The sequence below is a fragment of the Schistocerca gregaria genome, chromosome 5, assembly GCF_023897955.1.
Source record: "Schistocerca gregaria isolate iqSchGreg1 chromosome 5, iqSchGreg1.2, whole genome shotgun sequence".
NCBI classification, from domain to species: Eukaryota; Metazoa; Arthropoda; class Insecta; order Orthoptera; family Acrididae; genus Schistocerca; species Schistocerca gregaria.
This window is the reverse complement of record NC_064924.1, coordinates 94397658-94409778: the sequence shown is the minus strand read 5'-3', so window position 1 is coordinate 94409778 and position 12121 is coordinate 94397658. Positions and strand designations below refer to the sequence as shown.

Here is a 12121-nt window from a genome sequence, read left to right as displayed (position 1 = left end):
GAGCGTTGTATTGAGGCCGAGAACGCTTAGAGACTGCTGGCGGCTGGCCGCCAGCAAGAGATGATGTACCACGCTTCATCGCGGGTCATCCGCCCTGATGCCACCTACTCCGACCAAGGGCCCTCCCCACGGGCGCCACCCAGCCTCAGCAACGACCACCTGGCGGGATGGCCATTGCCGGGAGTCCCGATGCCCCAAGGAGATAGGCATCTACTCCTTGGCATACGCGGGGAGTTAACGGCGCAGGCATCAGTAGAGCGATCCCTGTGTTGTCAGGGGGCTACAACCGACAGGGTACATGGCGGCCCCACCACAACGGACTGGCTACCGTGCTGGATTTCAGGTGAAATGTAGCCCATGATCGTCATTGGCGCATAAAGCGACACAGCAGAGCAGACTGCAAAAACCGCACCCAAGAACAAAGCCACGCCCTAGAGATGGTGAGTGGGCGGGACAGCTATGCGACGACGACCAACCAAGCTAGAGATGGTAATGAGCGATGGACCCATTGCACCTTGTAAGGCGCCCTTCCCCAATCAGCTCGCTCTTCGGAAGAATTTAGAAGATGGAGGTCAAACCCGGTAGGGGACCATCACATAAGGCCGAAACGTTTGAGACTCCTTTTAGTCGCCTCTTACGACAGGCAGGAATACCGTGGGCCTATTCTTACCCCCGAACCCACAGGGGGGTCTAAACTAGGCTGAAGGCCTTAAGAGTAAAACAATTCTAATATAAGACACAAAACTGGCTAGAAGCCATACCAGTACCAACAACAAGAACGAATTTAAAAAAATAAGGCAGTACACATGCCCAGATGTTCGAGGGTTGGCCTGTAATTCAAACACTGACGCTCGCTTACGTGAGACAGGCAGTGGGGCCAACCATCAATAGCCCGCGAGAACACAACCGACCGACAGTCAGCGGACCTACCGACAAGATAACTTCCACTTCACCCGACCAGGGCACAAAAGGGAGTTCAACGGAACAACGTAGAAGATATTGGCACCCACAACCATCATACATGGAGCTGTCAAACTACACACTGTGCTGGACAGCAACAACACGATGAGGAAACTACTCTGCCTGACATTTACGTCAACGCGCAGGGCAGGTAACCGGAACGTTAACGGCCACAAGGCAGAAGGTTCCGCTGGTGGACTTCAATTCAAATAACCAAATACAGCGAAACTCCAACGGAGGGTGGCTAGAATTTTCCAACTTGAAACCACGTTGTTGCTCGTGGGAATATACCAACAGCTGACAACGAACTCCGAACGACACAATGTGAACAGTCTTGACTTGCTAGCAGATTAAATCAAAACTCAGCTTTCGTGTTCAGGGTCGGTGAGACACGGATCTCGTAGCCACACTCTCCGACACCGCGTAGAGATCACCAGCGGGCACCGGCCATACTACGCCCTGCTATGAATTCCTCACTGCTCCACGCCAACCGACCGGCTCCTCAAATCAGCACGGAGACAGCACTAAAATAGCTGAGCAGTCGACGTCACAAGCTACACACAGTTTCACGAACACTTGCACGAAGGACTAGGCAATACTAACGGCAGCGACTGTGCAATAACAAGGACGAATCAAGAGTCAGCACACGCAGGCAACCCATTAGCGATCGTCCGACAAGACGGCCGACCGACGACCAACCAACGTGGTCGGCACTCAAGTGATATGTATAGGCGACGGTCGGGCGAGTCATGGCTGTCCGGACCTCACTGCAGCCGCGTCCTAACACTGCCAGGTCCGAGCTACATTGCTAGCGGCTCCTAACTCACTGCCAGATCCGAACTAACTCCGAGCATACGACAGCCGGGAAGTAATAGCAGTCAGCAAAGATAACACGTCGCTCATGGGCAGGCAAGACGGGCAACTCAGTAACGCCACTAATTGAAATTAGGATAAGGAGGTGGTTGTATAGTAAAAACGGGATGTCAAATGAGATATGGCACGAACAGGAGCCACGCATGGCTCAGTTACGCGTTACAATTTACTGTACAGTCGCGACTGTTGAAAGAGATGTTCCACGTGTAGCCCTCGTATTTGGAGGTGGTCTCGTAAATCTTGACGCTGTACAATTCGCTGCCCTTGTTGTAAAAACACATCACTGCAACAACACACTCTTCACGGCTCTAAGAGAACTCGCACAGGACACAGAAAAGGAACAAAACACACACACGCACACACATAATCAGCCCACCACTACAGACAGAGACAAAAAATAAGGAACAAAAGTCGCCAGAATTCCCTCCACAGTTTTAAAAACCTCGCAATATGCGAGACATTCTCGTGACACACGCGAGCAGCAAGATGGCGTAATGTTTTGAATTACAATCAAGCTATATTTTTCTGTGTTTAGAAGCAACTGCAAATCGACCAACGAACATGACGAATTACGTAACAACCTAGTGCACTCCAAAACTGTATCCACAACACCGCCGCAATACCCATTACAATAACGATGACTTGTAGAAGGTGACTTATTCATGTTTGACAACAACAGCAGCTTATACAGTTGTAGATGACATGTTGTATGCCAAGAAACGGCAACAGAAACACGGGTAATATGCCCGAAATAACGGCAACAAAGGTAAAAACCATGCACTGACTTAAAGTAAATAAGATGTTATGGAACTGTTCTTTGAGTACAATATTTGGAACCAAACAGTACACATGTAACAATATTTTATGATGTTTCTAACGATGCTACTTTCGAATGTTTCTAATAAAGAAAAAAAACTCACTAATGATGGCGATATTGCCACTGAAATTACTTTGCAAAACAAAATAAAATACATAAAAATAAAAGTGTTTGGCATCAAGGTGGGCCCACAATCCCACACTGTTGTAGAATCCCTGCTAGATTAATACTTTTAAATTGTATTGACCTGCCATGACCTGAATCTGCGCAATATCTTGGACATCATCTTCTAACCACACATAAGGAAAGTACACGTCCGCCACCGGTAGCCGAGTGGCAGTCCGCCTTTAGCCGCGGAGCAGCTCGGACTTGTTTACGCCCCGGCTGCGAACGTTCGCGGAAGAAGCGGTGTTTACACCGTCGTCGCTCGCGTGTGTTACTGTTTGAATCGAACGCCATGGCACATAATTTCCGAAAAACCACGATACAGTTCACGTTCTGTAACGAGTATGCACGACCGAAGGCTTTCGAAATCGAACGTTTCTTGAGGGACGAAGTGCAACTTAATTACACGGAGATCATTGGAATTCATTTATCAATTGTGAGCAGCACTCTTTACGTAAAGATGATTGACGACGCAGCATGCGATAGGATCATTGAAGCCGCCAAACGAGGATTCCAGTTCCGACACTCCGATGGTCATATTGGCGAAGTTTTAGTCGCTCATTCGGGCCTGGGCGTGCGTACGATTCGAGTCTTCGAGCTGCCTTTCGAGGTACCAGAATCATTGGTCACTGAATCGCTCCAGCCATATGGCAGAGTTATCAGTCATACGGCCGAACGTTGGGCAAGTTTTAACACGTATCCTGTGCTCAGTGGTGTCCGACAGGTGCGAATTGCCCTTACGAAACATGTGCCATCGTACATCAACATCGGCGGCTGTCGAGCTATTGTCATCTATGATGGACAGCCCGGGACATGCTCCGGGTGTGGTGGTGAAGGACATCTTCGATCTGCGTGTATGCAGAGGAGACTCGTGCAACTCCCCAGCGGAGACCTCTAGAATCCGACTACACCAACGTCACTGCCGATGACTTACGTGGCGGCGCTTCGCGGAGAGGTGACGCCGAGGTCGGAACGCACTATCGAACCGACGCCGCAGTTGATTGAGGCGCATTCGGACCCCACTGACGAAGGAATGGCTCCGACCAACCTCCAATCCCAGACATTACAGGTGGTGCAAAAAGAGGTTGACAGCGTCACAACAGGCATGGAAGCTGAAGTGGAACGGCTCCAGGGCGTCGTGGCGGCGGCGAGAGATACAAGATTCACCGACACCAGAGGCTGAGGTGAGGGCCCGCAAACAACGCTCGCCAAAGCGCCGCAAGAAGCGCCGACTAAACTCTTCGGAGACGCTATCTTCTCTTCTTGGAAGCCCAGAGGAGACTAACACTATGGACCTGTCTGACTTGGAACCACAAGCTTCCGATGTCGCAGACCATATGAATTCGGACAGTGAAAAGCTGTCATGTCGCTCAGACGACGCATCCGCTCAGTGGCCTTCTACCCCTTCTGCGGTGGAGTCTAAAGCTGCGAAAGAACAACAGCTGTCACTCATCAATGCTGCACAGGAAAATTTGGAGCACCACAATGATATCAGCTGGTATGAGCAGGACGATGAAATCACCGATGCGGACCATTCTACTGGTGGGGACTCGCATCCGTCTGCATCTCAAGAAACCTAATACCGCAGGGACATGTCCGTCGGGCGACCCTCTGCGGATGTGCAAAGGGACTGTCGATACGGTGCAACTTTGTCATTTTAACATCATGTGGAGATGACAGCTACTCGACCCCAGGCATACAGAATAGGGACAGTGAATGTAACTACCATTAGATCGCCCGTTAAACAGCAGTTGTTTAGGGACATGATATACGCGTCGGATGTGGATATACTGATGGTGCAGGAACTCTACATTCCTGAGTTCCAGGAAGTCCATGGCTACATCTCCTACACCTTGCCGCACTCGAACAACGACAGTGGAACGGCAATATTGGTCCGGGACGGGATTCCGGTTCGCGACCTGGCTTATCTACCTTCGGCACGAGGACTGGCGATAACTGTTAATGGAATTCGCATTCTCAATGTTTATGCCCCTTCCGGCACCGACAACAGACGGGCGCGTGCGAGATATTATTCGGAAGAGATTGTGCCCTTATTTACCAGCAGATTCGATCATTTCATTATAGGTGGTGACTTCAATTGTGTTTTAGCCCAAAAAGACCAGACTCCACATTACAATACCTCTCGTGAATTGCATGTGCTATGCCGGGATCTGGAGTTAAGCGACACCTGGGACATGATTCATAGGAACCGTGAGGGATATACTTTTTATACCAGTCACTCAGCGAGCAGACTCGATCGAATATATGTTTCGGTTGGCCTACAGGATAAGGTGATCGACGCGGAACGATGGCCTGCGGCATTTACTGATCATCTGGCTTACATTTGTACCATATCACTCCCTAGGCAAAGTGTGTGGAGAAGCCGCGAGACATGGAAGCTCAATTCGTCACTTTTGGCAGACACCGAATGTCGTCAGAGAGTCGAGGAGGTATGGGCCACATGTCAACGCCGTCTACCAACATATACCTCCGTGCTTCAATGGTGGCTCGAGTGTACTAAGCCGGCAATAAGAAGAGCGCTCATACAGTATGGTCGGGATAAGACGAGATGGCAAAGAGACACTCTTGATTATTGTTACACCATGCTTCGTGAGCTGTCCTTCCAGGTGCCGTCTCCAGAACATCAAGCGGAAGTTCATCGTGTCAAGGCACAAATCCTATCGATCACGCGACGACGACTGGGTGGCATCCCAATACGGGCACGATGTCTCGACACCATCACTGGGGAACGTACCTCGATGCACCATGTGTCGCGGGAACATAAACGTTACCGCCGATCATTGGTAACAGTGCTCCACGGTTTAGATGGCCGTCAACTGACAATACAACAGGACATTGCAAATGGATTTTTAGAGCATTTCCGCCACCTCTATGCAGGTACACCGACGGACCGTCTCGTGGGGGAAGAGATACTGCAACATCTGCAAACGACACTGCCAGAGACGGATAAGGCAGCGCTTATGGAGCCACTCTCAGAAGACGATATAAAGGTGGCACTCAAAAAAGGAGCGGCCCATAAATCACCAGGGCCAGATGGGATTACGCTAGAGTTTTATCGAGAATTCGTGGACATGATGATGCCACAGTTGGTGTCGATGTACAATGAGGCGATGCGTCCCGACATGAGCCTACCGTCGGATTTTGTGACGGGCTTTCTACTTCCCATCCCGAAGATGGCGGGGAGTCGCAATGTTAATCAATATCGGCCTCTCACTATGCTAAACACCGATTATAAAATCTTTGCAAGACTACTAGCGTCTCGTCTCAAGCTGGCGATATCCAGGACAATATCCCCTGATCAGGCTTGCCTAGGGGTGCGAAGCAACATCTCCTCGGCGTTAAGTGAATACCGTGATGTTATCGCCCTTGCGGAAACGTGTAAAATGCGAGCAGCGATGATATCTGTGGACTTCGATCGTGGGTTCGATAGGATAAACCATGACTTCTTGGTGTCAATCATGAGCCGAATGGCGATTCCACCTGTTTTCATCTCCATCGTTATGAGGCTAATACGAGGGGCTACATCGAAGGTGTTTGTAAACGGCCGGGAAGCGGGCTCGATTCCCATTAACAGCTCAGTCCGACAAGGATGCCCACTCTCCATGATGCTGTTTGCGGTAGCGCTTGAGCCGCTGATGTGTGTTATGAGGCGCTCACTTACTGGGATAGTGCTTAATGAGAACTCTTTCGTTTGCCGCGCATATGCGGACGACATGATCCTCCTTGTCAGATCAGGACATGAAGTGCGTCAGGCTGTTGAACATCTAGACTCTTACGGGACGGCGGCAGGCAGTGTCGTTAACATGACGAAATCCAAAATTATGCACATTGGACGGGGTCTGGAAGATGTATCGGGACCGTTTCAGACGGTGGAATCGCTGAGATGTCTGGGGATTACATTTACCCGTTCACTACGGCGGTCGGCGGCGGCGAGTTCTCGGCGGCTTCTGCAGAATGTTCGTCTGACGATACGCAACAACTCACTGAGAGCCTTTAACATGATCCAACGTGTGGCATACACCAACGTTCACATAGCGTCACGACTGCCCCATTTAGCGCAGATCCTACCAATACCGAAGGGTATTGCAGATCGTCTCATGGTTGCCTTTGGTTACTATGTTAGTACTGGGATGTTATTTAAGATCAAATATGATACGTTAACGCTACAGTTCCGGAACGGTGGCCTCAACCTCACAAACGTGAGAAACAAAGCTCTGGCGCTTTACATGCGAGCGATGATACGAAATTGGCAACAAAGTAGGCATACCATAACGTCAGCTCTGATAGAAGTGCTTGTTCCGCCTTCGTACGAACCCCCTATTGCGATGGGCAATATTTCGCCTTCTCTTGCACACATTGCCTCATTTCTTGTTGATTACAGTTATGTTCGCAATATAATGGAATTCAAATACCCGTCGAGAACGTGGAACCACATTTGGTGTGCAGTGCATACTCCATTACTGTCAACAGCAGCGAGATCGATGTGGTATATTCTTATAAACTGTAAACTTGTGACCAATTCATATGGTCGATTCTCCTCTTTGCACCAACTGTGGACTGTTAGCAACGGAAGAATATGGTTTAGTGTGTGGCGCAGCGAGGGACGTCTGGATGCTGACGCGTCGAATACTGGCCTTCCTTCAGCGCAATAACTACACAGAAATCACATCGGATGTACTTTTTCTACCGGACAAGACCTTTTTTCCCAAACAAAAGACATATGCGGTCAATTGGATCGCTGGACATGCGACGAAATATTTGTTTTCGTACGATATTAAGTCCGTGATGGATTATTGGATGTATTTACAAGAACAACACCAGCTCATACGGAGTCATACGAAATACAGGACTTACTTTTCCAATTTTTTAGGAGGTGTTTTTCACAATCCTCCTGATAGCTGGGGGGTCCGCCCGTGACTAGGATTGTCATTTACTTTATTGCTGTTACAAAAAAAAAAATAAATAAAAAAAATAAGGCGGCCATTGTGTTGATTTTTTGGTTTCTAAATTGTTTTTGCTGTCTCGATACTTTTCTTATCCGTAGGACAGCACAATTGTACGAATAAAGAATGTTTGTTTACCCTGCCTTCCTGTAAAAAAAAAAAATGGTCAGCGTGACAGAATATTAATCCTAAGAACCCGTGTTCGGTTCCCAGCTGGGTCGGAGATTTTCTCCGTTCAGGGACTGGTTGTTGTGCTGTCCTAATAATCATTATCTCACTGACGCGAAAGTTGCTGAAGTGGCGTCAAATCGACAGACTTGCCCCCTGCGAACAGTACCCGATGGGAGGCCTTCGTTTTTTCAAATCAAAGTCCTAAGCATAATCCTCCACATCTCATGTTTCCTTTCCCATAAAATCATACGATTTCTTTCATCCTTCATCGAATCCAAAGCCATATTATTCTTTACCAGTACCGCTCCTTCCTTCTACCATCTAATAGCTTCTCTCTCCTTTAGCGTAGACAAAATCACCTCCAGACAACTTCCCAAATCATCCAACACCATTTTAGATATTAATTTGTGTCCGTTTCCTATTCATTCTCTCTACTTATTCACATCATTTTCATAACCCCTAACACACGGCAGTAGGCATAACCTCATTGTTCTTTCAAGTTAAATACATGTTGGAGCCCAAACGTCTCTGGTCTGACAGTCCGTGTCCCCTATAATCCCCTCAAAAATAAAATCCCAATTTGGAGATGTAAGACTCTTGGTACCACCTGCCACAAGTATAGGATGTTTCAAAAATGACTTTACAACTTTAAAATACCATATAAATTTATTGAAAGAAGATATAGAGCTTGATTTAGTGTTTTTTGTAGGGAAACACATCAAGTTTTTTACCTTAAACTAAAGTTGTTATATGTGGCTTCCGTTGGTTATCCTGCACACATCCCATCGGAAGTCAGTTTCTTTGCCGGCCGCAGTGGCCATGCGGTTCTAGGCGCTACAGTCTGGAGCCGAGCGACCGCTACGGTCGCAGGTTCGAATCCTGCCTCGGTCATGGATGTGTGTGATGTTCTTAGGTTAGTTAGGTTTAATTAGTTCTAAGTTCTAGGTGACTGATGACCTCAGAAGTTAAATCGCATAGTGCTCAGAGCCATTTGAACCATTTTTTCAGTTTCTTTCCAAACTAGCTATAACACTGCAGGTGTAGTCTGTGCAGTGGTGGAATAAACCCTTGCTCTAAGTTCAGGTAGACAAGCCGGCACAGGACGTACAAACACGATATCCTTGATGAATCACGATTTTTAAAAAAAGAGAGCGGTGTCAGGTCCAGGGAAAGTGGGGGCCTTGAAATAGGCCAATCCATTGACATGGAAAGTGGTCACTGAGAAAATCCTGGACATTAGCTACGTAGTGGAGTGGTGCACCATGTTGCTTGAAGTAAACATTTCGTTCTTGTTCATCCTCATCGATCTGTGGTATCAAAAATTGTTGTAACACATCCAGGTAGGATTACACTAACCTGTTGATGGTTCTTTCGTGGAAAGAAAAGGGGCGGTACACCTTGTTCTTCCTCAATGCATTAAAAACCCATTCAGTTTAGGGATATCACGAACATGTAGCAATATTTGATGTGGATTATTTAGCGTACTTGGTACGGAAATTACGCTGAACTTTTGTCGTCGACCTCGATTCTTCAAGCCAAAACACAGAGCCAGCACGCTCGGCTCCAGTGAAAACAGCCATCTTCAACGCAACTGCCGCTAGCGCTCCTTACGGTGCGATTCGGCAGTGTCGCACTAGGCGAGGGAAAATTGTTGTATTTTCTTACAAATTGACACTAAAATCAGCTATGTAGGTACTATGAATTAATTTATATGAATTTTCAAAAGTTGTAAAGTCCTTTTTGAAACACCCTGCATTATAAACATACAAACCAGTATAACAACTGAGAAAATGGCTCAAAAACAATCGAGACAAGCTAACAACTACAGTCTGTTCATCATATGAATAAACCTGATGTAAAAAAACAGGGATGCGATGATTGGTCAGAAGCCTCAGAACACGTACACTGGTGTTGCTACGCTCTTGGAAATAGGTCTAAGCCGCGCGGAGTGGCCACGCGGTTTAGGGCATCTTGTCACGGTCTGCACGGCCCCTCCTGCCGAAGACTCGAGTCCTCCCTCGAAGTAGTGTGTAAGTCTAGGGACTGATGACCTACGCAGTTTGGTCCCTTAGGAATTCACACCCACACACACACACGAGTAGCTCTTACTTTTTTATTAGGTATCTTGTTACTGTGCTACTTTAAATGAAACTGTAATGTATTAACAGCCATCAACGTTTTTCTTAGTCACGACTTAGTTAAGTATTTTTTATTTCAAAAACTGTGTACAGTCACAGTCTCTGTATTGTTGTCCCAAGCTAACTGCACGTTGTCCTCTGTGCGGAACACGGTTAAAATGTACAAAGAAATAGTTTGATCTTAATGTTTTTCATAAATTTACAGAAAAAAATAGTCTTTGAAGTTTTCCAAGGGACTGTATTTCATACAGTTGAGACACAAATACACATCGGATGTATAGCAGAATCGGTAGATAAGTAGATTGATAACCTGGTGTAGATTATGGATCACTGATTCAAATTACGCCTTGCTTAACCTTTTTTTCCGTTCAGCTTCAAATGCCTACATCTCATAACTAAAATTCATCATCACGTCTTATGAATAATACACGTCTTCTTTTTTCTAATTAAATATTGCACGTGAAATGTCTGGTTTCATTTCAAATACAAATTATACCACCGATATAGTCTGAAACGAACCATACTGGGAAGTGTCGTAGGAACATGAAGAACAATCATTTTCACAGCATAGAGCACACAGTAGAAATGCTTTTCTTTTTTACATTTGCCACTACCATTACAATATGGACCCAACACAACTCGTCTGGAGCTAAGTTAAGGGATTTGGCCAGAGAAATAACAAGACTGTTAAGCTGGCAAACTTCCAGCTTTTTCACATGTCACTGGTGAACACTGGAGGGATATAGTACGGCACGTCGTAAAAGAAGAGGAGCAAATGCAGCGCCTGGGTGGCTTTGTGTATTCTGTTGTTGATCGACTCGTTACCGACGTGGCAGATCACAGTTCCAGAACTGAAATGTGTTTCTCGAATTCGCATAAGGAAGGAGTTAAGAGATTACAAGACGACTGACTGTAATTAATACCTTCAGTGGCTTCAGTATTCAACAATACGGTGAAATCCCTGCATTTGCATCACACACAGCTCGCTCAGAAAAATTACCCTGTGTTTAAATAAGGAATTTTCAGCACTCTCGTTTGCAATTAGAATACTGCGTAAGGTGAGAACGAGAGCATTTCATACTTTCCGTCTGGTCACCTATGAAGCTTCCGGTAGTGCTGGAGTTTTACCAAATATTATTTCATTCTCTTTAAAAATCAAATGACATTCGAAGCTACATTGTTTGTTTGCTCGTCTCTTCTTACGTCTACTGTTCACATAATTGCAGGTTAGTTGGACCAGATGGCTGGTCAGCGCTGTCCAAGTTAAATGCGCCGGTAAAGCTGTTGTCCCGCATTATTGCGTAGACTATGTACGTGTAATACATCACAAAACGTATTCTTATGATAGTACTCGATTGTACTGGGCACAGCTAGGCTTCCGCTCCACGTGAAACAAAATTGAATGAGTTTTCAAGCAAACGCGGAAGAATACGTGGTGTAATGTTTACGTCAGGTTTATTCTTATGATGAACACAATATAGCCTCTCTCTTCTCTAAGAAGTGGCAAACTCATTTTTAAAAAAATGGGGTAGAGTTTCAATCTATCTTTGTCCCTGATGACAACATGATCTGTTGTAGAAACGTTCTGCTTGTCAAACGTAATAATTCGCCTGACAATTTTTCCTTCATAACATACACGCTGGGAAAAACTGAACCACACTTATTAGTTTATTTTACGAATAGATACCACGAATATTCTTAACAACTCTGTTTGCCACCCAGTTGCTTCTCGCGCCAGGTGCAACTGCTTCACTTAATGGAGGCAAGTAATGTGGAATGCACGTTGGATGGAAAGCCACATCCTGTTTTAATGAAGAGCCCATTGTGTGTTGCAGCGACGATGCTTCCCTGCGGTACGCGCGGTACGTTTACTTCCCCACGCACAACAGAATGGCGCCATACCTGGTGGGCATCGGGCTCGCCTACATCATGCACAAGGGGTACTTCACCAAAATCACCAAGGTAAGTGCATTTCTCTTCCACGCGGCACCAGTTACATGCCCGAGTGAGTAATGGGGTCTTTAGCACTACTG

The 12121-nt window shown here is 46.5% G+C and overlaps 1 protein-coding gene across 1 annotated transcript in view; it reads left to right on the top strand.

Moving 5' to 3' along the window:
* LOC126273239 (O-acyltransferase like protein-like) overlaps window positions 1-12121 on the top strand; it is a 245407-nt gene that overhangs the window by 191758 nt on the left and 41528 nt on the right. Inside the window, exons 9-10 of the mRNA XM_049976783.1 lie at window positions 3885-4313; window positions 11924-12050. Of these exons, the coding sequence (XP_049832740.1) occupies window positions 3885-4313; window positions 11924-12050 (556 nt within the window). The remainder of the gene's footprint in view (window positions 1-3884; window positions 4314-11923; window positions 12051-12121) is intronic.